Source organism: Chenopodium quinoa, unplaced genomic scaffold (genome assembly GCF_001683475.1).
Source record: "Chenopodium quinoa cultivar QQ74 unplaced genomic scaffold, ASM168347v1, whole genome shotgun sequence".
Lineage (NCBI taxonomy): Eukaryota > Viridiplantae > Streptophyta > Magnoliopsida > Caryophyllales > Amaranthaceae > Chenopodium > Chenopodium quinoa.
The window spans coordinates 1,883,319-1,910,815 of record NW_018744311.1 but is presented as its reverse complement, the minus strand read 5'-3'; the positions used below and the strand labels follow the sequence as shown (position 1 = coordinate 1,910,815).

The window sequence follows — 27,497 nt, the reverse complement described above, 5'->3', positions numbered from 1 at the left end:
GTCCATCAACAATCACTTGACCCATTCCAAGAGCCAAGATATGAAATGACTTATTGTTTGGTAACGGTTACAAAAGATGATATGGTAATGAGAATAAATTTATATACTTGTATAAATTTAGAAGAAATCCATGTCCAATCTCATGATCACTTGAGATTCTACTAAAGATTGAATGCACTCGAGATGACACCAAATTGTTTATTTTTTTTCATGAATTTCCGTTCTTATTTAATACCACCTCTCAGGTGGTTATGAGTGGTTATAGAAAACGTGAAGAAAACACATATGTAGAGATGAGATTGTGTTCTCACGAATATTATAGTTTTTTTTTCTTACCATACTATATTACACATATCACCTATTACCGTTAATGCAATTTATTATTGGTTACCAAAATGGATTTAGGAGAAGTTCAATGGAAGTTGGAAGAGATGGATGAAGCATGAGCAAAATGTAACCCGCTATAAGTAGTTCTGTAGTTGTGCACAAGATCTTTCTCTTCTACAGTTCTGCTCTCTTAGCATCATCACCAACAGTGAGCAATCGAACTCTACTTCATGAGAGTGTAAACATGCATCACAGCCATATATCACACAATTTTTCTTGACCACATTATAAGTAATAATACTTTCTTCAGTGTTTTTTTACATGTATCACTTTTGTTTTCACGAACTTGACAATTTTTGCTGTGATATCATTTTTTTTTCTTAGGGTCTGTTCTCTTCAGCTTATTTTCAATTCAGTTCAGTTTAGCTCAGCTCATATCAGTTCCTAATTTCCTTCTCATAAAATATTCAGTTCAGTTCTCTTCAGTTCCAATCAGTTCAGTTCAGCTCAATTCAGTAAACCAGAACAAACCCTTAGTGCAGGCTGTAACATATAGGGTAGTTTATAAAAAGGGTAGCATGGACCAAAGGGAGAATGATTTAAGAATTTAAAAAGATTAGTTATGACAAATGGGTATTTTCACAAGCAATAAATAAAGAAAGGAAAATTTAAATATACAAAAATTAAAAAAAAAAAAAAAAAAAAAAAAAAAAAAACCAAATTCATGTGTTATGATTCAGATGAGATTGACAAATAAAAATATATGGTACTCCGTGGCATTTTAATTTCAAACACTAAAAAGGTCAGTGGTTGAATCATTATATTGATCACCACCTTAGGTTCAAGGTTCAAAGTGTTATCATGGAGTATGAAACATCTCCAATAGTGATAACAAAAGATAAGACAAAATTAACAAAGTTATATCTATTCATGTCGAATTGATTGCTCATTGCAACTTATTTTCAGATCTTTGTAAAGATAGCACACGTCTCTATTCACAAACATCATCATCGATATGGTCATTGACGTATGTATATAGGCAATATAGCAAATTAGCAATAAGTAGTGCCATGTACTCTCTCTGTCCTAAACAATAGCCTCATGACCCTATGGCCTATGTACTCTTTTTAGGAAGACGACAAAGGTAAAACATGTGAATTGGTTGAGAAGATAAAGGGACCATAATATAATTTATGAAATTTTACAAAAAAAAACCTCCTTATAAATTCTTATTTGCAAAGTCATACGTTAATCAAAGTTTTTTTTTTCAAAGTCAAACCCTATTTTCTGGTGTTGACTACCCCCAATCCCCAAAGGCCCAAACGTCACTCACAAAATCCCCCTCCCCAACCCCATCCACAAAATTACCCCGTTAGCTCTACCCACGAAACCGCCTCCCCTCCTCATCCCCACCAACGTCGTGAAAAGGGTGGTTTTTTGGGTAGGGCTGGGGAGGTGGTTTCGTGGATGGATTGGGGTAATCAACGCCGAATAAAAGGATCAAATCCCATTTTCCAACATAAAAGTATGATTTTGCAAAAAAATAAAAATAATTATATGGAGGTTATTTAAAAAAAAATAATAAAATAAAATTTATATAAGGAGGTTATTTGCAAAATTTTCTATAATTTATCAAAATAAAATATTGGCTTCCTATATTTATTTATAACTAGCCTTTTGACCCGTTCGATGCACGGATTGTTACTTGGATAAATTATTTTCAAATAAAGGTATACTTTTCATAAGTTGAAACTTTTGATATAGTATGCGAAGTAATAGTTTCATTGCTAAAACTTAAAAAAAAATGGTTAGAGTAGAACTTTGAAAGAAGATGATGGATTAGGTATATATACATGAAGATTGTGGAATATGAAATGACATATTAGTTTAAGTTATATTTTAAGTGTAGGAGATGAAAAGACAATTTTGATTATAATTCATATATTTTATGTAATATGTACAAATTATGGTAGAAATGAAACACTTTATTTTCTTTCTTGAATTTTCAAGTTATAGAATGCATAAAGACTTGAACAAAAAAATTAAGGGAGGCGACATATGGGATAATGAGTGACTTGTGATGACACGTGTCATGTGAAAAATATGTGGTTTGTGTTTTTAAGTATAGAAGTATAGATATAGATGAGGCGAAAAAAAAAAAAAAAACATTCATAGACAATAGGACAATATTAAAGGGATGGATGGAGTATACAACTGTACCTGAAAACATTTATTGAAATTGTTATTTTCATTTTTCAGCATCTACATCCAACTGAGTAGAAAGCTGAGGAATCTCTACTTTGTACATTACACACATATGCACAGTTCCAAAGCTGTTTGGCAGCATTTCAAAATTAAGGACCATCAAAGCAATACAACTTGACATTTGACAACGTTATTAGTTTTATTATATCTATACATCAGAAATTCCGAAGCCAAAGTTTGTCAGTATTTCATTCAGTAGGTAGCATGTCCATCACCAATGTAACATTTTGTCCATATAATAATAACCACAAACCATATATGAGGTGTAAGACCAAATTAGCATGCATTATACACCATGTTGTTGGCCCCTTAAGACGTTGAATTGTGGGTCATGGGCAACCTTCATGGCAAGGGCAAAGTGATGGGCTGTATCGGGTGGGTGGTGCTCGACCCTGGCTCGATCAGGCACTACCCACCGGCCTTCACTGTTCCTCACCATTCCCTTGTTGTGATCTTGTCTCCATCTAGGTGGGACTCCATACTCGCTCTTTAGAAAGTCGGAGTCTTTGTTAACAAGGGCAATATCCCTCTTGTTGGCCAGGCTAAATTTCCTTCCCTTTCCACGGTAGCCATCAACAAGGTGCAGGTGCGCCTCAAGGTTGTGGGCGCAACTTAGGTCCGCGGTGGGCTTGAGGAAAGGTGAATGGGCATGGTCTAAGGCGAGCTCGGTCCCAACATGAGCATAGCTCCAAGGGAAATGGACCGTGTCCTCTAAATATTTTTGTAGCTTGTTCTTCTCATTGGCAATGAGGCCAGGCATAGTAGGGACTTTATCATGGACATTGACGACTCTCAATTGTTTAACTTCTAGCTCATCACACCTTTCCTTGAACTTAAGGTTTCCAACTCTAGGGCTTGCAAAGGAATATACCGTGACTGGTATTTTCTTGGTTTTTTTCTTCTCATCTCGAACGATGTTGAGCCTCATCTCGGCTATGTCATATGCACTTAGTAGCGCGAGGGCTCCCCCTAAGCTGTGCCCTGTCACTGTTATGCTGAGCTTCTCACCTTTGAATCGCTCTACAAGCCGCTTTACCTCTGCAAGGACTTGCTCACGAGCTGAAAATGAGCAAAATTTACAATTTTCCTCCTTGGTGGTGTATAGATCATAAAATCCGGATTCAATTTGGACATGTGGGTTATCTCTAAAGTGGGCAGGGCGGAGTATGTTCTTCAGATCATGGATCCACTCTAGGTACGTGACTGTGCCCCGCCACACGATGAGTATGTCTCTGCGCCCAAGCCTCTTGATCTCCTCTTCATCACTGGTGACTGCGACATACCCCATCCAGTTTGCATGGGGGCTCCATATGCTCCTGATGCTTGATGATCTTCGGAAAAATTTCTCTAAGTTGATGTTTGAGGTTGCGTAAAGGTATCTGTTTGTTGCAAAAAAGTTTGGAGGTTAGAACTATATGACATCCACAAAATCATTTTATTCATTTATAAACAAGATGAAACAGGAACCAACATATTAATCAACATGCTTAGCTAAAATAAAAATTAAGTTGCAACCACTGCACCTTCTACACATAATTATAATTTACCCTTAAGACAACCTACAATAATAATTTCATACAACCTTCCAAAACTCGTAACAATAATTCAACCCTATTATAATTTCAATTGACAGACAACCAACATCTCAAGGAAAAAGAGTTATTAGTATATATGTTTTACGGATACTGTAATAATTTGAAAGATTGATGCAGGTAGAGAATTACGCCATATTTATGTGCAAAATATTCTTGAGATGATTTTTAGTTTAAAACAAGTACTAAAATAAAACAATTTTTACCTATTTATGTCAAAGAGTTTCTTACACATACCGGCAGATGTGATAGCCATAATGTGCCATGTCCATCTTCTCAAAGAACTCTGCACGTCCATACTTGCAAGACCCACAATACTTGGAGTGAGGGTCAAAGTCGAAGGAGTCATAGGAAGATTGAGCAAACTCCCCATATCGCAGTATCTCTTGCCGGAGATTGGAGTTCATGGGGTCTAGTAGCCCCTCCCAATCGTTGAGTCCTTGAACTTCCCTCCATATTTCTCGCAAAAGCCTAGGATCTTCCTCTGCTTGAAGGTCTTGCTTCAGCTCGCGAATAAACTCACTCTCTATTTCTTCCTCTACAGAAGATGATCCCTGTAACCTTTCGACTAATGCACTTCTTACCATTCTACTAGACTTAGAGGAACGGTGTCCTGGCAAGCGGCATCTTTTAGAAAACAAGGCATGATTTGAGGTTTTGTTTAGGTTCCATGCATGGGAGAATAATTGATTGTGGGAAGGTTGTTCTACTAGCATGCCTTGAACAAGATTAGGAGAGGATATTAGACAAGCCATGAAAGGATAAAATATAGATAAAGAATAGGAAAATATGTGAGTTTATACTAGCTTAAACTAGTGTTTTATAATATAGCTAAGAGCTGTAATAATGTTGTACAAATACTACACGGTGTAGCTTAATTGCACCTCTAACGTTAAATTATGAAATTTTGGCCTATTATATAAGATGGAGAGGAAAGACCGAAAGAGTGCCACATGTCAAGAAAAGTGGTCCAACATTGATAGCAACATAATAATATCTCACACTATCATTATTATTAGGATCCTTATTATTAAGGTAAATATGTGCAGTAAATATTTCTAGACAAAAAAATGTGATACACGAAATAAGAAAGGACAACATATAATTATACGGAGTACAAAATACTGCATAACTTCACAATGAGTTGAGGAAATTTCTTGAAGAAAACTTTAGCATGGTAGGGTTACATAATAAATGATTCAAGTTGATTTTAGTGAGAAATCTTTAAAATCTAGCCACTCAATGAGATAAGGAGATCCAAAAAATAGAAAGGAAAAAAATACTACTACCCATAATAGTAATGTCTTATCAAAAGATTTTTCACTATCCTTTTTTTTTTTCTTTCTCCTTTTCTAAAATGTTGCCAAACAATATGGAGTAGAAATTTATTTACCCATGATGGCATCTAGAATTGTGAAAATGATATCTAATTTGATTAATCACAAATTAAATTAATATAATTGTGATGGCACTTTGGATGATAATTAGGGTAATTCTCTATAGAACTGAAATACAATACTATACTAGTTCTTCAAGGCACAATAAAATATACAAAGAAAAAACAAACTTTTGTAACCTCTAACTAAAACATCTCTTAATCTTCAAACGCCATCACATTTTAGTCAAGTCCATTTCCAAGAAGTTTCAAGTTAGTAACATTTTTATTGAATTTCAATATTGTTTTGGAGAGTGGAATAAGTGTCTCATGAACCAGACATTCAGAGGCATATCATAGCCTACAAGGTTACAATACAAGAAAAATAATTTAGAAGGGCGCACATCCTAGTCTTATAAGTTTGAAACCATTTACGAAGGAAGTGATAACTAAGTAGAGTTGATTATGGGTTGGAACTCATCTAAATTAAACGATCTGGGCCGAGCAGACCAAAGAATAAAAAAAAAAAAAAAATGGACAAATGCTTTTTGGCCAGGCTACACAAAAAAGCTCAATCATTCAGCCAAACAACACATTGCCTAGTATATGACAAGTATGCAGTATGCACAAAACTTATGAGAAAGGGTTATAAGTACTAACCAGTAATCATCTCTATGTAGACAGATAAAATTGCTACTTGTATATATCAAGCCTTACCTACATAAACCAGTCCACTTTTGAATTATACAGTAGATGTTTAATATAAGGTCCTGCATAGTTCTTAAATTAGCGAAGCTAATTTCTAAAATTATTTTCACCTGATTCTTGCAAAAAGAAAAAAAAAAAAAAAAAAAAAAAACTAATCTATTACTGTACTATGAATCCATGATTGTTTCGTTTTCCTTTCATTATTTTACCTGCTCTAAATATTACCACTTAGAAAATGAGTTTTTAGTGGGGTATTAGAAGTAGAAATTTACCTACATGAAAATGTGATCCTCGTGTTAAATGTGTCAGTTTATGACTCGGAGTTTGGGGCAGAGATTTTGATGGTTCAGCCTGGTACTCTTGGTATTTGGTAATACTGTTTAATTGAGATCCACAAAATTTAACATGATATACAATTGATATCTCTTAAAGATTGTCATGTATATTATTGCTTCGTATTTTTTAGTATGTTTCCTACTAGCTCTCTCTCTCTCTCCTTATGTGCACGGAAAGACCAATTCAAATACATGATACAGCTTTTTTTAACCCAAATCTTATTATGAGGATAGGGAACAATTAAATAGAGGCAAAGGAAGTAATGCTTAACAATTACAGTAAAACAAAGCTTATGAATCCATCCGAATTGTTGTAGTAATAAACACTTGCTACTTTCATAGCGAATAATTGTCACATATATCATTATAAAAACTTTGAAAAGTTTTCTTGATTTTTAAAAATAACATTTCATCTTTCTTCAAATATAAGTCATGTTTACACATTTATAGATAGGCAAATAAAAAAAAAAAAAAAAACATGTTTAGATAGGTGAATTAAATACAGAGTAGTTAAGTTAAATTGATTAAAGATGCATCAAAAAAGAAGAAAGTTGAGTTTGATCTGGTTGGTTACAGATGAATACAATTTTTTTTTTTTTTTTTTTTTTTGAAGAAACCCAAAGACGGGCTTAGACTATCATATCATTAGCAGCATAGTCCGAAATACAATGTGGCACTTCGTCGCTCCACACTCGTTTACCAATACTCCAAGGTTGGAGATGGGCTAACTCATGCGCTACTTTATTACCATTACGCCTAATAAAAGACCAAGACACACTATCAAAGACAGATGAATACAATTAAAGGTGGAGTAAAATAATGAGGTTTGATTGATAAAAATCATACAGAGTATGTAAAAACTACTGATAGTCCCAGAAATGATTATTTTAATTCATGACAAACTTTAAGCCAAACAACATATACGATGTTTTTTAAAAAGTCACGTTTTAAATTAAGTGAAATTACAGGAAATCATGTTAGCATAATTTAAGACCATATCATATTCTAGGTTATGAAAGATAGAATGAAAACGTATGAAAAGTCAAAGTGTCACTAATAAGAATGGTCATGTGAACAAGGAAAACGGTCCAATTTCATTTGCTTTTTAGGAGTACCCTAACAACCAAATACAATGAATGCCAACTCTTAAGTTGTCTTCACTTGGTCTGGCCTATATGTGTAAGGTACGTCCATTATTGAAGCTTCAAACAATTCAAGTAAGATGGTACTATGGTAGGAAACTAGGAATTGGTTACAATACCAAAAATGACAACATTCAATTCCTCTTATCTCGACCATGGTAAAATATGAATAAATTTAGACAAACTATACTTTCATATATACTCCGTATTTAGTAAGTTATTATCCAACAAATGGGTGGCTATATGTTTTTCATCTTTACCAAGTTTAAAAAGTAAGAATTTTTTATCAGAAACTATCTAATAAAACCTAAAATTCGTGAGAAACTATCCAATAAAAGATAATAATGTTGTAAATACTACCTCTGCTGGACTTCTACCATTGACCCACTTCAAAATACCCTCGAAACCACTACTTTCATCTCCAAAATAGCACAGCCTGCTTGAAATTGCCTCCACCACACCGAAATCACCTCCTACCCCTAAACCAGAACCTCTAACCCCAAAAACCACCATCATGAAGCACAAAACCACCCTCACCAACTCGGAATATCCTGTAACCTCCCCGAAAATAACCTTACTACCTTAAAACCAACCCCCACGGTGATTTTGAGGGTGTTTTGAGGTAGGACAACGCTATAAAATGAGGTCAACTGTGAAAGTTCGGCCAAAGGCAATTTTCTACAAACATTTACCTTTTATTAGGTAGTTTTCTTAAATATTTTTTTTTATTAGGTAGTTTCTCACAAAATTTAGTTTTTATTAGCTTAGGTAGTTTATGACAAAAAATCTTTAAAGTAACAATCAAAGTTAACATAGACATGTTCGTCGATGTTAACAACACAAAAACATGTAGAATAATAATTCTTCACGTTCAATGTTAGCAAAATGCAAAAAAACAATGGACTACCCCTTAGATATAAGGAACTCACTATGATCACATCTTTGTAATCTGAAATCTGATGTTATTTGCAAAGAATTACAAATGAAACATAACACTAGTACCATCCAAAATAATTTATATCAACACTAATATTGAAAATTGGAGATTGGGGTTTGTTAGAATATGCCTTGAATCTATTAATCTATTTTATCCTCAAGATCACTAAAAATCTCTCAAAGCCCGTAAAAGTAAATAGTGAACCATTATGTGAGTTTTTGCTTGTTCTTTGCATTGAACTTTTAACGTCTATTGTAACAAATTAAAGGTAGTAACACGAAAGCAAAAGTTTACTAACATCTTGTTTAGTAATTGATAAAAATGACACTAATGGGAATCAATTCGAGTGTAACTTTGCAAGAAAAGTAACATAAATATATTCATGGTAATATCATCTCATCCTCAAACTTATATCCCACCTCATAACACTTCTCAAGTGATAATGGACAAAAATGAATAAAATGAGATGCTTGAGATGAATTAGCATTATCATAGACATTAACATATGACTCCTCTTGCATAACAACACACTCATTCTCATTACCTTCATCTATTACCTCTCAAAAGGGTTGTAAATGAATATTGCACCTAATTTGAGATGTACATGAAAAAAGGAATTAGATGTCATCATCTTGGAAGAAGTATATTTTAGCGCATAAGCATGATGGTGAGACATTATGGTTTACTGAGGAAGAAAGCACCAGGGTTGTTAAAAGATCCAAAAGGTAAATTAATTCCCAAAGATATTTATTAGTATTAATGTACAGTAGGAAGGATGTGGACAGTACCACGTAAGAGATAAGGGTGGAACACCAAAGTTTTCTAATGAATGAATTGTGTTTAAACACATCGTGCAGATAGATAGATACCATAATACAGATGCATACAAACAGCAAAAACAATCTATTACTTTGTATTGCATGAACCCATCTCTTCCCCTTTAAGAATATGCATTAGAACTTTTTGTTTAAATGCCTATTTTAGAGATATTTGTGTTAACGTCACTATGTGTGATTCATATCAGGTTTTTAGAGTGACGTACACAAGCCCCAATCTACTTAATGTACTGGACTCATCTGGGGCTCATATAGTTGAATGAAATATTTAAGAAGTTATTTTACGATGATTAATGTAAGGAAGATGTTGCCCTTAAAATAGGGGAAAATAAGTTATCTAGTGTTCTGGAATTAATGGTAATTTGGTGTGAAAACCATCTTATATGAGATGGCCTCCAAATTTTTTTGAATGTGAAGAAATAAACTGAATCTTCTTGCAAATCGTTTATTTTGACTTCCAAGAATATATTATGGTGATTCAAAACATTTGCATTGCACAAGTTTAGCACGTAATAATCAAGCCTTTGCATCTTGATCACATGTTTTCATTTAATGATTCTTTGAAATCTTGGATTTATTCTTGATTACAGCATGTTTTGTTACTGACCCAAACAACGATTTCCAATCTACTTCAACAATGGTCCAAAATCTCAACAAAAATTTACAAAATGCTACCATCTGTACCAAAAAAGAGACTTGCTAATTCTAAGTAAATCAAACTTCACATGCTAAATTTTTTTGAGCATACAAGTCAGATTTTACTAGGACTTCATATGGTACAGTGCTCAGATTTGGAAAATCCATAATTCACGCGTAATGAAGAGGCCTCTCACCAAGTTACAATCTAGTTGGCCCCAGCAATTACCTTTACATGAAGTCCTTATTGCATTTCATGATCATCCATCCAAAGATTCCAAACAGCCAACAGAGTTTAAAATGGGAATGTAACTCTAGCTGTTGCCTATTGGTAGTTATTAGGGAAAGAAAGTGAAATCGAAAAGGATTGACGTTACAGATAACTCTTTTGCAAATGCTAACTTGCTTGGTAAAATCTAAGTGGTTTTTAGGGTTTATAGTCAAATCTTGTTTGTATTACTGGTATTACCAATTTATATCCCACATAAACATAAAAGAGTAGTGGTGTATTTTACAAAAGTTTTTGCTTTAGTTAAAGATATTAAGGCCTTTACTCTCCTTTTTTTTTTTATGCAACGCATGTCTCTATGGTCAATATGATCCTGACCTCAAAAACTAGCACAATGACCTTCAAGGAACACCGGAAGGGGGTAAACAATCAATAAAAAAATATATATTTAATTTTTATTTTAAATAAATAAAAAATAAAAAAACTCAAATCTTTGCATTTAAATCATGCTTAAAGAGAAAATTCCCAATTTAATAGTTTGACCTAAATTTATCAATGAACACCATAAACATCACTAAATCTCTATCTATACTTTGATAACACTAAAGAAAATCAACCAATCTCATGATCGCTAAAACCATACACATAGGTGCAAATGCTTCCATCCGGACCACCTATATTCCATCAACAATTGTATGTCTACCATGTTGCACTGTCATCATTAATTGTAGCACTACAAAATTCTTCCACCAACCTTCAGTTTGGCTATACTAGCTAAGAAAATTCGTATGTATTCTCAATTAATACACTTTACATTGCAATACTTTAATTATTCTACCTAATGTTTTCTCATCTTTCTCTTTTCACTATGTAAATACCCTACCATAATGCAACAACAAAGCCATAGTCCTAAAAGTTTGAGATTGGCTAACAATAATTCCCACAAGAAACCACTCACAAATAGTTTAAAACAATTTCCAAGTTATGAGTAAGTTTTTTATATGCGTTCATAACTTGAAAAGGTTTTGCCATTCTAATGTCAGCGCAGGACAATGATGTTATGATGATCTCAAGCTTACCCTAATATCATGTGAGTGCATTTTAGTTTTATTCTGTAAAAGTCAAAATTTGCCTGTAAGCTTTAAAAAGAAAACAAGTGGAGCGTACCTTTTTTAAAAAGAGAAGCTTTCAAGCCATGCTTCCCTGATGTTGTATGATCAGCAGATTCAGCACATCATTGCCTGATATCCATTCAAATTTCATTATCACAATATGTATTACATCAAAACAAATTGCACTTCTTTTTTAATAAAAAATTATAAGTGAAACTAGTGCCATGATTGCATTAACATATTACTTTTAGCTTAAGATTCCACCAACCCCTGATTGGCTGATTGTAAGCTAAGGTTGTTGAGCATTAAAAAAGATGGAACAAACGATTTATTCTTCAGTTCTTTTTTGAAATCATTAATTCCTAAAAACGTAATTCAACCTTTTGGTGTCCCTATCAAAGTTTCAAGCTCAACTTAACACAATTACTAAATCAAAATAACACTGCAACACACTAAACATAGATTATGCTAAAACTGAAAGGGTAGTAGGGTATCATTGGATACCTAGTTGAGCCATCCTTGAGAAAGAAATCATGGACAAAGTACAGAAATGTGGATACTTGTTACATGGAGTATGGACACAACCACTTGAGTACGAGTAGCGTCGTCTAAACTATCCAAGGGTCTGATACACTAGAGCTTAAATTTTAGATATGGAAACTATGAATTGGACATAAATGTGTGCAAGAACACTGATGTGATGAACTGTATTGTTGATTAAGAAAACTTTTGCTCTTACTCAGATTAAGTGATGAGGGTATATTAAAGAGCTCGTGTCATATAATGAATCACTAATTTTGGACAGTGTTGCGATTGACAAGTTGATACGAGTAACTAATTTTGGACAGGGGCCGGGTGCATTAAGGATTGCGGAATTGAACCAAGGCCACTCCTCTAAAACAAAAGAAGTAATGTATAACTTAATCAGTTGTTTCACTAAATGTACATATTTGTTTTGTAACTTTTGTATGTGCTTTTGAATTTAAAATTCAGAGTAAAAGACCACCAATCAGCAAAGACATTCAACACAAACGGACAATCCTAATTCCCCAATGCCAAAAACCTACAATACATTTTGGTATCTAGATCCAAACCAAATATGAAGCTCAAGCACCAATATTGAAGAACACTACTACCACAGTACAAATGCTTACCTGAAATTAGCAGCATTTAAGCCTTTAATCCGCACTAAGCTTGTGCTTGCTGATCCTTGTCCTAGAATAATTGAATGCACGTAACAAACATTATATTCCTTTAACAAACATCGTGAGCAAAAAGGTTACACATTAGGATCGCATGTGTACATATTGTTTGAAATTGATATAGATACAAGTATACATATGATAGGGACATTTTTTTAAAAAAAATTGCTCTCATCGTCTCAAATTACTTGCCTCATTTTCTATATTTGAATGTTTCAATTACTTGTTTCATTCCTTCTATAGTAAACTTTAAATACGTGCAACATGCACGAGATATATATGTCGTATTGGACAAGAAAACACACCACCTTAAAAAAATGTTTTACCTAGGCTATATATCATCAAATAGCATAAAATGAGGGTAATAAAAACACAAATTCAATAGTACTCCATTTGATACTGTTGGCAATTCATTAATTTTGAGAAACATCAATTACACCAAATTGATCTAAATAAAAACACAAATTCAATAGTACTCCATTTGATACTGTTAGCAATTCATTAATTTTGAGAAACATCAATTACACCAAATTGATCTAAATAATCGTCAAAAAAAAAAAAAAAAATTTGATCTAAATAAAAACACAAATTCAATAGTACTCCATTTGATACCGTCAGCAATTCATGAATTTTGAGAAACATCACTTACACCAAATTGATCTAAATAAAAAAACAAATTCAATTGTATTCCGTATGATTTTGTTAGCAATTCATGAATTTTGAGAAACATCAATTACACCAAATTGATCTAAGAATTTTTTTTTTTTTTTTAACAACTCCGAAGTAACATTACATTGCTTCCGCCCTATCATAGTTAAGCAAAATTAAACAATTCACCATTGTAGAGCCAATTCAAATTACAGCAAATTTCAATCAGTCACAATTGAAGATTTGATTGAAAAAACCCTAACAATGTTGGCGCCAAATTTCAGGTGATAATCAGTGAATCGAAGTAAACATTACAGACGACATTAATATTCATTGATTTACTAAATAAATAAGCTAAATCAGACGAATTTAACATTGCAATAAAAAATCGAAGGAATAAAAAAAAATCATCAATTGAAGATGAATTACCTCAATTGCCGGCGTAACAGTTGACTCTTGCGAATTGCGAGAGCGGCTCTCTCTCTCTGTCTCTCATATTTTGAGCAATTGAGTATCGCGCGAAGTCATGAATCTTATACGGAGTGGGACCATAGCGGGAGTACTAGGTAATCATAGTATCCAGAGTTTTGGACTACCGTATTAAGGACATATTCTCTACAACTTATAGCTAAGCTAATTTCTAATTCTTATAAACAGTTCCAGTTTAGTTCAACTTAATTCACTAAATTATAATAGGTCCTAAGTAGAGTTGATCATCAATGGTCCGATTAATTTTGATTGGGATTAGGCAATAGGCATAATGTTAATGCTTGCAAAGTTGCAATGCGGTATTCAGATTTATTGAGATCCTAGACATGCTCAACTTGTGCTAATTAAATTAAGTAAATTGTCTGTCTCATTTAAATCCTACCTCGTGATTAATTCTATAGATCAATTTGATTATTTGGATGTAGAGATAGCATATTCAACATTGTTCACGCTTATCACTTTGTCAATTACTCAGTTTGTCAAGCTTTGATACATACTTCATTTTGAATGCTTAGATTCATCATTCATACACTTCATAGTTCATATGGTATTATGATCTATTTTAAAAACATTTGTTGGACATTCTCAAAGTCTCTCTTTTAAAATTAATTTTCTTTACTTGATTTTTACAAATCTGAAATGATTTTGGTTTACTAATCAAAACTATTTTTTACTTGCATCTTATTGTTTACTTTTTAAAAGTAGTGAAATTTGTTATTCCTTAATTTTGTTTTTTTAGTTTTTTTTTTCCACACTATAACCTCATTTTGAAAAGACGGACTGTATATTAGGCCTAATTATGCATGTTTAAACTATTCCTTATCCAAATGATCTAGCAAAAAGTCCCATATATATATAATTAGCAGACTTTCAATTATCAGCTTAACCAAGGATCATATGAATCAACAATGATCATTTTGAAACGTTTATAGAGTGATCATCTAACGCAAACTAATTGATGACTAAGTTACAATTTCAATTTAACCAAACAAAATAACAAACACTGAAATTGCTAAAACCAAAACAGGCATGACATTCATGCTTCCTGCATACATGGATTGACCAACCGCGTAGTTTTCTTGAGGAGGAGGAGCAGGAGGAGGAGGCAAGTTCTTGACGTCGATTGCGAGTTTCATGCCACCCCAACAATACCCTTTGCTGGTAATGAAATAATATGGTCTAGCCTCTGTGAGCTGGAAAACATCTCTACCACCTTTGGTTATATTTGCAATAAAATTCTCAGAATTACAATGCTCATAACTTGTTTGGTTCACCTCTAGTACATCAAAATAGTTCTTGTCAAACCTGAATACTGATCAAAGAAAAAAGGGGGAAAAAAAAAACCCAAAAATGTTTGGTAGATTGCAAAAAAAATAAATTAAAAAAAAAAAAAAAAAAACTTAAAAGTGTAAATGTGTAATATTTTAGACTTTTAGTTTTGCACGAAACACAACCATACTCCACAGTTCATGACCTTTGACAATATAAAATGTTACACTCAATAAAATTATCGTGCCTAAAGCCTACATTGGGCAAAAGGTCATTATTGTTGATTGTATATACCATATGTGATGGTTCAACTTTTCAATGAGCTAGCTTTTTTTCCGCCTCATTTCCTATAGTGAGCATTTTAAACCAACAAACATTATTAGTCATTAATGACTCAAGCTAAGATGCAAAGAATTTGATACATCAATTCTCTACCTCTAACTTTTACTCGTATAATAATTTGATTAATTAATTCTCTACCTCTAATAGTTTGAGTCATTAAGGTATCTAATAACATGAATTTCCATTAAATTTACAATTTTGATGAAAACTCAAAATGGTCAACTAGATTGAAAGAAAGTTTTCCCAGTAAAAGCCGTGTCACAATTCACGCACAAAAAAATATACAAAATAATAGTATATAAATTAGGTTTTTTTTTTAATCATAGCGCTCCATATCAATTATGATTGCAAGTACATTTTTATACTCGTATAATCAAAATAATGCTAATGTATTTTAAGATTTTACATTTTATACATATTCATAAACTTAAATAATACTCCGTAATAGTTATGTAGTATTTAATGTTTGCAACCGGGTTTGATTTAACTTTTTTTAATAACCTCAGTTTGATAAAAATTTCAAATCGCAATTCTAGGTGCACTTTAAAGCATCAATATTCAAAACAAATACATAAAATTGAAGAAAGCAAAACTCGTAAAAGACCAAGATAAATTAATATAGAGAGAAAGAATTACATAGCCATTCTCCAATGTAAAAGGTTTGTTGAGAGACCCAATACGTGTAGTTGATGCCTTGATTCCATCCTGCGTTTCCTCCGACAGTCACTAGCTCTCCGTTTACACCACCAAACATTAGCGTTACCAACACCACCACCCACATTATCACCAACTTCTCCCCTGAAAATATCATGATTTTTAATTAAACTCTAATATTTTTTTTATTTGGGTGCAATAATATGTTAAGTTATAAATGAATGATATGAATCAAGATTGATATGTTACTACTTATGATAGTGATTTGTTTCCTTAGTTGAGTGTAAAATCATAATGCACTATCAAATAAGATTTACACCATTTCTTGCCATTTGTGAGATATCACATATTCACATTGTATAATTACTTACCTTTTTGTGCATGATTCATCTCCTTTTAGAATTTCTCATTTATGACAGCTATGAAATGGGATGTCTTAAAAGCTGGGCTTGGGCTTGAGCTTTGCAGTGTAATTTTACGCGTTGTGTGTTTTGTGCTTAAATGAGTTATGCATGTGACAAATCACTATCTTTATAAAACGGTTTAAAATAACTCTTATAAATAGCGTTTGAACAATTATAACTTGTAAAATGTTTATTTACATATTTTCCATATTTGATGTAAATTATTTTTTTGTTATAACTTTTAAGAATTGTGTAAAAATATTTATACCGGTAGAAATATTTGTTTACATATTTTACCACAACTAAATTTGTGATGTAATATAAGGTCAAATTGAAAGACTTTTTAGACATAAATACCTATAACGCGCACCCTAATTAAGAAAAAGTTGTGTTATACCAAGCTCGCGTCGATTTTTTTATAATAGATAATGATTATTTGACTATCTCATGCCTTTGTTGGGCCTAGTGATTCTACCAGTTTTGGGCCTTGGATTTCCACCATGGACTGGACTAGGCGTTCTTAGTAAAAAAAATTCCTCTTTAATCAGTGAAGTATCATGTATTTTGTTCTTTAAAAATATTAAAATCCTGTTTAGAATTTGTGCACCAACTCACACTTACTACAACTCTCATAAGTCAAAAATTGCACCCTGTCTAAGAAAAGTCATACATGTCACCTAAATATACGTCATTTGTTTATATTAGCCTTTGAATTTCTTGCTTATACAACATTAATTGAACTCCTAATACTGCAGCAAGCTAGAAGAGAAAAATGAGTAGAGAAGGTAAGGTAGTCTGTGTCACCGGAGCGTCCGGTTACATTGCTTCATGGCTAGTGAAGCTCCTTCTTCAACGTGGTTACACCGTGAAAGCCACAGTTCGCGATCCTAGTATGTTTCCTCCTCCTCCCTTTTCTTTCTTTCATTATATCCTAAATTTTATTAAATTTTCCCACAATGTGCAAATTCTCATAAAGAACGATCTAACATATTAGCCTTGTTTGGCAATTGGCTGTTGGCTGCTGACAGTTTAATTTGGCTGGTTTGACTGGCTGTTAGCATTGACTGTTTGTAACAAATTGTGTATTACTGTAGATGATCCTAAGAAAGTAGAGCATTTGCGTTCTCTAGACGGAGCAAATGAACGGCTTTGCTTATTTCCTGCAAATCTGTTGGAGGAGGGTTCTTTTGATGCTGCTGTCGAATGTTGTGAAGGTGTTTTTCACACTGCATCCCCTTTAACCTACAGTTTTAAAGATCCACAGGTATCAAGTCACATATCTTTCGCTTTATATTACCTTCTCAAGATCCTAAAACAGTCCATTAATCGTCGATTAGGCTATCTATGGAGAAAGCAACATGTTTGATGGTAGCTGAATTGTGTAGTAAACTTTGTGTAGTGTATGATTAAGCTTGATTCTTTTGTTTCTTTCATTCTTTTATAAATTATCTTCCTGATTTTTCGGATTATATCAGGCTGAGTTGCTTGATCCTGCAGTGAAGGGAACACTTAATGTTCTTAACTCGTGCAAAATTTCCATCAATAAAGAGAGTAATTCTGACATCTTCAATAGCAGCAGTTGTATACAATGGCAAACCTTTAAGTCCTGAGGTGGTGGTTGACGAAAGCTGGTTTTCTGATCCCGATTTCTGTAGAAAATCAAAGGTGCTTATCATAATATCATCTACTTTGTACTTAATATTACTGATCTTTTAAAAAACCGATCCTTAACTAGTCCGGTTGAAGCTTGATCAAACTGCGAGTATACATGTGACAGAGTGCTCTGGTTATTCTGCAGGAGTGGTATGCTCTCTCAAAAGTATTGGCTGAAGATACTGCTTGGAAGTTTGCGAAAGACAAGGGTATTGACATGGTTACGATAAATCCATCAGTTGTTATCGGACCATTATTACAGCCAACGCTTAACACAAGTTCTGCTGCATTTGCACAACTATTCAGTGGTAAGCATTGTGTTTAAGTCTCCCAAAGTAACCTCACTTGTTTCAATCTCCCCGATTTCATCAGGAAATTGCCCCGGTATTGGACTGATAAGTCTGTCTGATGCTTGGAGAATCATGTTGTTATTACTGACAAATGACTGATTACTAATTCTGCGATTTCTGCAGGATCAGAAACTTATCCTAACATAACATTCAGTTGGGTTCATGTCAAAGATGTAGCCAATGCTCATATCCTGGCACTCGAGGTACCTTCTGCTAATGGAAGATATAATTTAGCTGAAACTGTCTCCCATTTCTCAGAAACAGTGAGGATACTAAGAGAGCTCTACCCTGACGCCGTACTCCCTGAAAAGTAAGCTGTTTCCTTCTTCTGTCAGGTGTCCTATATTCTGCTTGTTCCTGATACTTATCTGAGGGACCAAATTTGTACAGGTGTGCAGATGATGGTCCTTTGGAGCCGGCATTTCAGGTTTCGCAGGAGAAAGCTCGCAGTTTGGGTGTCGACTATATCCCATTTAAAACAAGTCTCAAGGAGACTGTTGAAAGCCTCAGAGAGAAGGGGTTTATCAGCTTCTGAAATTCATTTGAAGATGTTAAGCTAGTATATGAAAGTGCTCGAGTTTATGTTGAACTAATGTAATTTATGAGTGATTGTATCTGTATGCTGCATTGGTGAGTGCTAGTTTGGATATTGCTGTGCATCAAAGGCATACTAGGAGTGTCAGTTTGGATATTGAGTTGAAATTATCATAGATCAAGTGCTTATTATTGCTGAGTTTTGATGTTATTAATGGATCAACTAGACATAATAAAAATTTAAACCACTAGTGTGATAGTGTCACATTCTCACATACGTAGTATAAAGTACTATCAATTTTAATCTTTATTATTATTATTATTATTATTATTTTTTTTTTTAATTTTTTTTTATTACATACATATTTGATCAAACAATTGATAAGAATCGTATAAATAAACTCGAGGGGCAACTTGAGACGGAGATTCCCTACATTTTCTCAAACCTCTTCAAAGTACCTTTCTCGCTAATCCGAACTGAATTGACTCGTGAGAGATTGTTTGATAAGTCACTTTCTCCTTATCTACAAATAAATCAATACATATTGAGTTTTTAATTTTTCCAAACTCATAATTATGCCTAATCCCTAAGCATAATTATTTACTTCCTTAAAAAATCTGCTACGAATGTCCTTTGCATCGGACAATTATTAATGTAGGGTACATTCGGATGAGCCCTGAATTTATCTGTGCACTTTTGCACCATGACTCCATCTAATAGTTAGACCCCCGTTCACTTCACCTTAACTTTAATAAACCGAAATTATTTTTTCTAAACTGATATTATTATTTACTGATTTTCATTAATATATAATTTTTTTAAGGTGATACGGAATACATTTGGATGAACACCGTAATACATCCGGATTCTCTCCGGTGCATCACATAAGCCAAAAATCAAATTGGAGTGGTTGTCTATATTAACCACGACGTCTTAACCTCACCAACTCACCATAATTATCGAAACACTCACGTCACTAATGATGTGGTCTTACTCTTAACATTTATGTGTTACATTCCATCTTTGACCGACACATATTTATTTATTTATTTTATTGGTCGTAATCGCAATTAATTCCGTCGTATTTATTTATTTATAGTAAGAAAATAACTGAAAATTAGAAGGTGAATAGTTTCATCTCAACAAACTTCACAGTTCACAGTTCACACTTTCACAGTAGCAGCGAGTAAGAGAGAGAAAGAGCGAGGAGAGAGAAAATGAGCGGAGCAGGGAAGACGGTGTGTGTCACCGGTGCATCCGGTTACATCGCTTCATGGCTAGTTAAGCTTCTTCTTCAGCGCGGTTACTCTGTTCGAGCCACAGTTCGTGATCCCAGTTTGTTTCTTTCTCTCTCTCTCTCTCTCTTTTTTAAAAAGAATTTCGTTGTTTTTTTTTTCGATTATTGAATTTTGGTGGGTTTGTTTCGTATTTATAATTGATGATGTAATTGAATTATAAAATTTGGTTGGGTTGTGGTTGGAATTGTGTTGAGGGATTTTGGTGATGATTGCGTTTGATGTTTTGCATTTGCTGAATTTTGGTGTGTAATTTTTCGTAATTTGGGGTTAGTTTTGTGTTTGTTAGAGTTATTTTTGTTGAATTTCGTGGATGATTTTAGGGTTTTTTTTTAACTTTCTGCATTCATTTCTGATTGCGTTTATCAAATTGTTTTGGGTTGTGGGAGATAGTATAAGATTAATTTAGGAAAAATGTTGGAGAATTGAAGATAAGACTGATTGTTGTCGAAGATTAAATCGAGGTTGATTTGTATATAGTCCTATACAAAGGATTTTTTGGTCACCATTTGGTTTGGATTAGAGAGATGCTGATTTCTGGACCGACTTGGCCATTAAAGAAACTATAAAAAAGAAAAATTTGATCAACCTGAACTTGATTAGATCGTATGCAATCTGATTCAATCGATTTTTGTTTTACACAACCCCGAAAATTATCTAAGCTTGTAATTGAACTGTATCATCCCTTGTCACTTATTGTGGTCTACAAAAAGAGCAAAGGAAAAAGGGAAAGAAAAAAGGAATTATGCACTTCCCTATCCTATTTTATACTAATTATTGTTTGCCCCTTTTTGCAAAATCAGCACACCCTAGAATTTGCTTTTCCTCCAGCTCTTTGTTTATATATTTTTGGTCACCATCACTAACTAGCTTTTCCGCTTCATATTACACCCAAATACCCAATTCAGTTAGGGTGCTACTAAAGTATCTCAACAGTTATTTCAATCTACTTAATACTATACTACCCTTAAGTGGACAGAGTTCAAATGTAGACTTGTCTTATGATTACTTGGGTTTGTGGGTATTGGGAAATGGGAAGTAGTATGTAAGTGTTTCTGGTGTCGATGTGCAGGAACTGCAAATGGAAGTTTCTGCAAACCATTGTCTATTCGTGAATGTAAGTATTAAATCAGATAAGTCTATGCAAAGAGTGTGCTTTGAGAGAGCAAATACATTTGCATTGGCTTTTCATTTAGTCATACACTCCCTACACTGAAGTAGTATAGACTGGGGAGGTGCTGGAGAGGGAAGAACGAAGTTGTAATAAAGTATTCCAGGCTTTCTATATATCTAGCAGACTGGGGATTACATTGGCATCATTTTTTTGAAAGAATAGATCACATTATATTGCTAATTTTTTTATATTGTTGTGTGATATGCCCAAACCTGATTATCTTCTCTTGTTCTCTATCAGCTCAGCAACTTTTTGAAAAGATGTAATGGTCTTTTTTTTTTATTCAATTTTGTAGTTGGATAGCTTTTTTTATGGAGGAGTTGCTTCTTGTTGCAGATAATCCGAAGAAAGTTGAGCACTTACTTTCTCTAAATGGAGCTAAGGAGCGACTTCACTTGTTTACTGCAAACCTGTTGCAGGAGGGATCTTTTGATGCTGCTGTAGAGGGTTGTGATGGTGTTTTTCACACTGCTTCTCCTTTCTACCATGATGTTAAAGACCCAGAGGTTCAACTTTTCCTTTGCTCATTTTCTTTGTTCTTTCCTTGCATGCTGTTCATTACATATGGCATATTGGTTGTGGGCCTTTGATATATAGAATCACGATATGTTCTGTGTACTAGTGACCTTTGGACTATATATCTGTTACCAGTTAGACTGGTTCTTTGTAAGCCTGCTCATTTGACACTACCGTAATTTTGAGAATACACAGTTCTGTTGTGGTCATTGTTGTGGGGAGAGAGGGTTTCATGTAATTGCAAGTAGTACTTACAAGATGAGACCACCTAACATTGTTGTTTTGCTGCCTTGTACAAATATAAACCTGGTACCCACATCATTTTTGTGGGGAACCATCTCTGTACCATCGTCATTTTTATGATGTATAATTTTTCTATTAATATTGTATTGCTTTGTGTGCCTTACTAGATTACTAGGTAAACAGAGCTGGCAAGTAGCATGTATATAGTTTGTTAGTGCACCATGCTAAGCAGTTATGTTAATGTTTATTTGGTTTATAGATGATTTTTTCCTTCTTGACCTGTTTTCTTCACTTCTTATTAGGCTGAATTGCTTGATCCTGCTGTTAAGGGAACGCTTAATGTTCTCAATGCCTGTGCAAAAGTCCCATCAATAAAAAGGGTGGTGCTGACATCTTCAATGGCAGCGGTTGCTTACAATAGCAGACCTCGAACTCCGGAGGTGGTGGTTGATGAAACCTGGTTTACTGATGCAAATCTCTGCAGGGAATCAAAGGTGCGTAAATGTCAAACTATTGCTGCTTCACTTTTAAATGTGACTTGGGAAGGGATCATAGAATTAAGTTAACCGATGCCAGCTGCTTTGTTGTGTCTTCAATGTGTAGGGACTGAAGCTGTAATCAACGTTAGGAACTTAGGATAGTTTTTATTTTTGAAACCAGGAACTTAGGATAGTTAACACTGGTTGTGCATGCCAACTTTTTAATTTAAGAGGGCTTTGGATTTGGATCAAATCCCATATATTTTTGCTGTGTGCATTTCTTACTGTGATGTTTATGGCCTATGATGCTTATTCTCTCAGTTTGTTGACACATACATTCCAAGCCTCTTGTCTAAAAATATCATATTCAAACTTCTAAATCTTTTGAGCTTATACAGATGTGGTATATGCTCTCTAAAACTTTGGCTGAAGAAGCAGCATGGAAAATTGTGAAAGAGAAGGGCATTGATATGGTGACTATCAATCCGGCAATGGTTATTGGACCACTGTTGCAGCCAACACTCAACACAAGTGCTGCTGCAATAGCGAAATTATTTGGTATGTGTCTTGAGAAATTATTTTGTTCCTATCAAGACAAGCTGATCCTTTTTAAACTACAGCTGTTTTTGATAATTTTTTTATTCCCAATCTTGCAGGTTCTGAAACTTATAAAAACATGACTCTTGGTTGGGTACATGTTAAAGATGTTGCCATGGCACATATTCTGGCACTTGAAGTGTCTTCAGCTGAAGGAAGATACTGCTTAGTCGAAAGCACTGCCCATTATGCAGATATTGTGAAGATTTTGAAAGAGCTTTATCCAAATGCCAAACTACCTGAAAAGTAAGTTATTTCCATCTTCAGTATCCCTGCTGTTAGGTGCCCTATCTTATGGTCAGATAGGGGAGAGTGTTTGTTTCCATATTGCTAACTTTCTGAACCTCCAAATTACTTCAGGTGTGAAGATGACAGTCCTTTGAAGCCATTATACCAAGTCTCGAAGAAGAAAACTCAGAGTTTGGGCATCAACTATATTCCTCTCAAAACAAGCGTCAAGGAGACTGTTGAAAGCCTGAAGGAGAAGGGGTTTGTCAGCATTTAAGTTACACATGAAATCAATGGCTGGTTTTAATAAGGGGCTTTTGATTGATCTTTGTATGTGTTGGTGTGTCATGTTGCTTATGCATGACTTTAGCAAGTACCCCTGGATATTATTCTCAAAACTTGTCTTAAAACTTTTTATGCATTTATAATAAGGGTTACTCTACATTACTTCATAATTGTCTTAACATCCTCACCATACACAGATCATGGATGTATGGCATCTGGTTATATATATATATATATATTCGGAGTAGCTTCATGGCTAGTCAATGCTACTGTTTGCGATCCAATTATGTCCTTTTTCTGTAATTTCTATTAGTACTTGTAGGGCCTGTTTTCATTGAGCTGAGCTGGGCTGGGCTGGGCTGGGCTGAGAGAACAGGCCCGTATTTTATAGTTGACATTTTATTATATGAAGTGCACATTAAGTAGGTGATTTAATGGGACTTTAGCCCCTCTCCTTCACAAAAAAAAAAAAAAAAAAAAAAAATTAATTATGTGTTTGTTTAATTTCCAAATAATTCTAGATACATAGCTCTAGCATTGTAGTGCATATTTTAATTATAAAATTATTTGCTGACCAAGTACATATTTTAATATTTGACATGTTTGTTGATTTATTTACGGTTTTTAAGGTGATAAACCGGGGCTCCCTTGTGATTTCACATTTATTTTTCAAAAAAATTGTCACTGGTGAAGTGGAATGGTCAATTGTGGATCCCTTGACATGTTTTGGACACAATAATTTATCTTGTTGTAGGAAGGAAAAAATGTGTCCTGGAAAATGGTAAATTCATCCATTATTATTTATCTTATCATGTAATTTCTGTCAATATCATGCATTGACTTGAAATTGCACACTCCCTTTGTAATCATGAATTTTATATAGTATGACAATCAAATTAAACTCCTTATTAACACGTCATCAGTGACCTCCAATGAATATGGGTAGTGATAAATAAGCACGTCACTAATGATGTTATAGTTAGACATGTACTCTGTATTTTTATTCTTTTAAATAAACAACCGATAAATGGAACAATGGAAGGTTGATCATCTCATAAAGTCACTCAACAAAGTAGCAGCAAGCGAGAGGAGAGAGAGAGAATGAGCGGAGCAGGGAAGATGGTGTGTGTGACCGGAGCATCCGGTTACATAGCTTCATGGCTGGTTAAGCTTCTTCTTCAACGGGGTTACTTTGTCAATGCCACCGTTCGTGATCTCAGTTTGTTTCTTTCTCTCTTTTCTTTCTCTTAAATAATCTTTTGTTTTAATCGGTTGTTGAGTCTTTGTATGTTTGTTTCTTATTTACAAAGTATATGATATGTAAACTGCTTGGTGCTTGCAAAGAAACATTGGTCTCTCTCTCGTTCTTTTTAATAGCTTTGTTATGGACAAATATTGCTTTTTCTTGCAGATGATCCTAAGAAAGTTGAGCATTTACGTTCACTAGATGGAGCTAAGGACCGACTTCACTTGTTTACAGCGAACCTGTTGGAGGATGGATCTTTTGATGCTGCATTAGAAGGGTGTGAAGGTGTTTTTCACACTGCTTCTCCCTTCTTTCTCAATATTAAAGATCCAGAGGTTCAACTCTTCCTTTACACATTTCTTTTCTTATTCCTTCCATGCTATTGCATAGTACACGTGGTGACACTTTCGTGTATAACTGTGTTCTGTAATTCACGAATGACCTATGGACTACATGATCGAGTGTACATCTGTTTCTATTTCAAGTAGTTCTTTGTAAACCTGGTCATTTAGAATACTCGGATATATACCAGTCTGTTGCAGGGGTGTGTTCGTAGGGGTTCATGAAATAAAATTTCTGTTCTGTTGCGTTGTATAAAACTGACCTGCATTGGTTTTTTTGGTGAATTGTAGCTGTACATGTTTGTTTTTACGGCTTTATTCATTGTTACTTGTATTATTGTAGCATTGGCAGCTGATTTTTGTGCTTACATGTTTTTATGTTAAGCAGTGATGTTTGTGGTTATTTTGGTTTATAGTTGATATTTCCTTCTTGACCTGTTTTTCATGACTTCTTCATACCAGGCTGAATTGCTTGATCCTGCTGTGAAAGGAACACTTAATGTCCTCAAATCCTGTGCAAAATTCCCATCAATTAAAAGAGTAGTTCTAACATCTTCAATGGCCGCGGTTACACACAATGGTAGACCTCTAACTCCAGAAGTGGTGGTTGATGAAACCTGGTTTACTGACCCAAATCTCGTTAGGGAATCAAAGGTGTGCAATTTTTTGAACCTGTAATCAAACTTATGTTCTTTACTTTCGTCACTAATTTAAGTGACCCTGGAAAAGGGATTATAGAAACTATGAACCAATGCCAGCTGATTGCCTGCATTCAGTGTTAAGATGGTTAATAGTGTTTAATTATCTAAACATCATATAAATCTTCAGAATTGTAAGTCTTTTGAGTTGGTACAGATGTGGTACGTGCTCTCTAAGATTTTAGCCGAGGAAGCTGCTTGGAAGTTTGTGAAAGAAAAGGGTATTGATATGGTGACTATTAATCCTGCAGTGGTTATCGGACCATTGCTGCAGCCAACACTCAACACAAGCGCTGCTATAATAGTGAGCTTATTTGATGGTACGTGTCATTGTGAGAAATTTCTGTTGTCTTTTGCAAGACGATTTGTGCTAGCCTTTTAAACTACAGCAATTAACATGTATGCTTATTGCAATAATGCAGGTTCCGAGACATTTAATAACATGACTTTTGGTTGGGTACATGTTAAAGATGTTGCCATGGCACATATCCTGGCATTTGAAGTCCCTTCAGCTAAAGGAAGGTATTGTTTAGTCGAAAGTGTTGCACATTATGATTCAGATATTGTTAAGGTGTTAAAAGAGCTTTATCCAAAGGCGGTACTCTTTTCAAAGTAAGTTGTTTCTGTCTTCAGTATTCTTTCTATTAGGCATCCTACCTTCTCTTCAGAGACATGAGAACAAGCTATTTCCTTATTGGTAACATTTTGAGCTGCCAAATAATTTCAGGTGCAAAGATGACAGTCCATTGAAGCCTGTTTACCAGGTTTCAAAGGAGAAAACTCGAAGTTTGGGCATCGATTATATTCCTCTTAAAACAAGCCTTAAGGAGACTGTTGAAAGCCTGAAGGAGAAGGGGTTTATCAGCATTTAAGTCGATCAATAACTAGTTTTGAAAAAGTACTTTTGATTGTTACTAAAAACCAATAGTTTTAGTTAAGATTTTGTATTGGTATGAGTCATTTTGCTTTATGTATGACTACTTTTAAATATTCAAAGAAGAGTAATAAGCATTTCCATCATGTTTAGAAAAGAAGGGTCTTCTTATTTACACTTGTATAAAACCTTAGTCATTATAAGCATACAATGAAACCTTTCATTTAACTCTAAATAAGTATATAAGTTATATAAAGTTGATATTAGGAAATTAATCAGTAAGACGATTCCAACAAGTATCAAAATAGATTATGTAAATCTTGCAAAAAGTTATTTTAAAGGTGAAAAGCCAAAAATCAATATTACAGAGTAAAAGCTACGAGTAGTAAGCTTTTAAATTTTTGGTTGAAAAAGCCTTTAATTAATAAAAAGTCATTTACCAAACGGTTTTTTTTTTTTTTTTTTTTTTTTTTTTTTTTGA

At 34.0% G+C, this 27,497-nt stretch overlaps 3 protein-coding genes and 1 pseudogene across 5 annotated transcripts; 2 read left to right on the top strand and 2 right to left on the bottom strand.

Annotated features, from left to right (window-relative positions):
* Positions 1 to 2,532: 2,532 nt before the first annotated feature.
* On the bottom strand, positions 2,533 to 13,868 carry LOC110696053 (phospholipase A1-Igamma3, chloroplastic-like). 3 transcript variants are annotated; one of them, XM_021873322.1, is made up of 5 exons: positions 13,774 to 13,868; positions 12,649 to 12,709; positions 11,550 to 11,623; positions 4,422 to 4,902; positions 2,533 to 3,971 (listed from the first exon to the last, which is right to left on the bottom strand). In XM_021873322.1, exons 4-5 carry the CDS (start codon positions 4,898 to 4,900, stop codon positions 2,879 to 2,881), a joined length of 1,572 nt encoding a protein of 523 aa, XP_021729014.1. In that variant the 5' UTR covers positions 4,901 to 4,902; positions 11,550 to 11,623; positions 12,649 to 12,709; positions 13,774 to 13,868; the 3' UTR covers positions 2,533 to 2,878. The 3 variants fall into 3 exon arrangements, with proteins under 3 accessions (XP_021729014.1, XP_021729013.1, XP_021729012.1); XM_021873321.1 differs by lacking the exons at positions 11,550 to 11,623; positions 12,649 to 12,709; positions 13,774 to 13,868 and adding an exon at positions 6,220 to 6,244; XM_021873320.1 differs by lacking the exons at positions 11,550 to 11,623; positions 12,649 to 12,709; positions 13,774 to 13,868 and having other exon boundaries at positions 4,422 to 5,091.
* Positions 13,869 to 14,650: 782 nt separating this feature from the next.
* LOC110696197 (lamin-like protein) lies at positions 14,651 to 16,242 on the bottom strand. Its single transcript, XM_021873481.1, has 2 exons — positions 16,081 to 16,242; positions 14,651 to 15,145 (listed from the first exon to the last, which is right to left on the bottom strand). The coding sequence occupies exons 1-2, from the start codon at positions 16,223 to 16,225 to the stop codon at positions 14,814 to 14,816; spliced, it is 477 nt and encodes a 158-aa protein (XP_021729173.1). The 5' UTR covers positions 16,226 to 16,242; the 3' UTR covers positions 14,651 to 14,813.
* A 952-nt stretch (positions 16,243 to 17,194) lies between these two features.
* On the top strand, positions 17,195 to 19,290 carry LOC110696052 (annotated as a pseudogene).
* Positions 19,291 to 20,141: 851 nt separating this feature from the next.
* Positions 20,142 to 27,014, top strand: LOC110696170. The gene is made up of 13 exons (XM_021873458.1): positions 20,142 to 20,375; positions 21,408 to 21,452; positions 21,846 to 22,015; positions 22,571 to 22,762; positions 23,146 to 23,305; positions 23,404 to 23,590; positions 23,705 to 23,846; positions 24,905 to 25,076; positions 25,269 to 25,438; positions 25,907 to 26,098; positions 26,300 to 26,462; positions 26,565 to 26,754; positions 26,870 to 27,014. The coding sequence occupies exons 1-13, from the start codon at positions 20,258 to 20,260 to the stop codon at positions 27,012 to 27,014; spliced, it is 2,046 nt and encodes a 681-aa protein (XP_021729150.1). The 5' UTR covers positions 20,142 to 20,257.
* Positions 27,015 to 27,497: the final 483 nt, after the last annotated feature.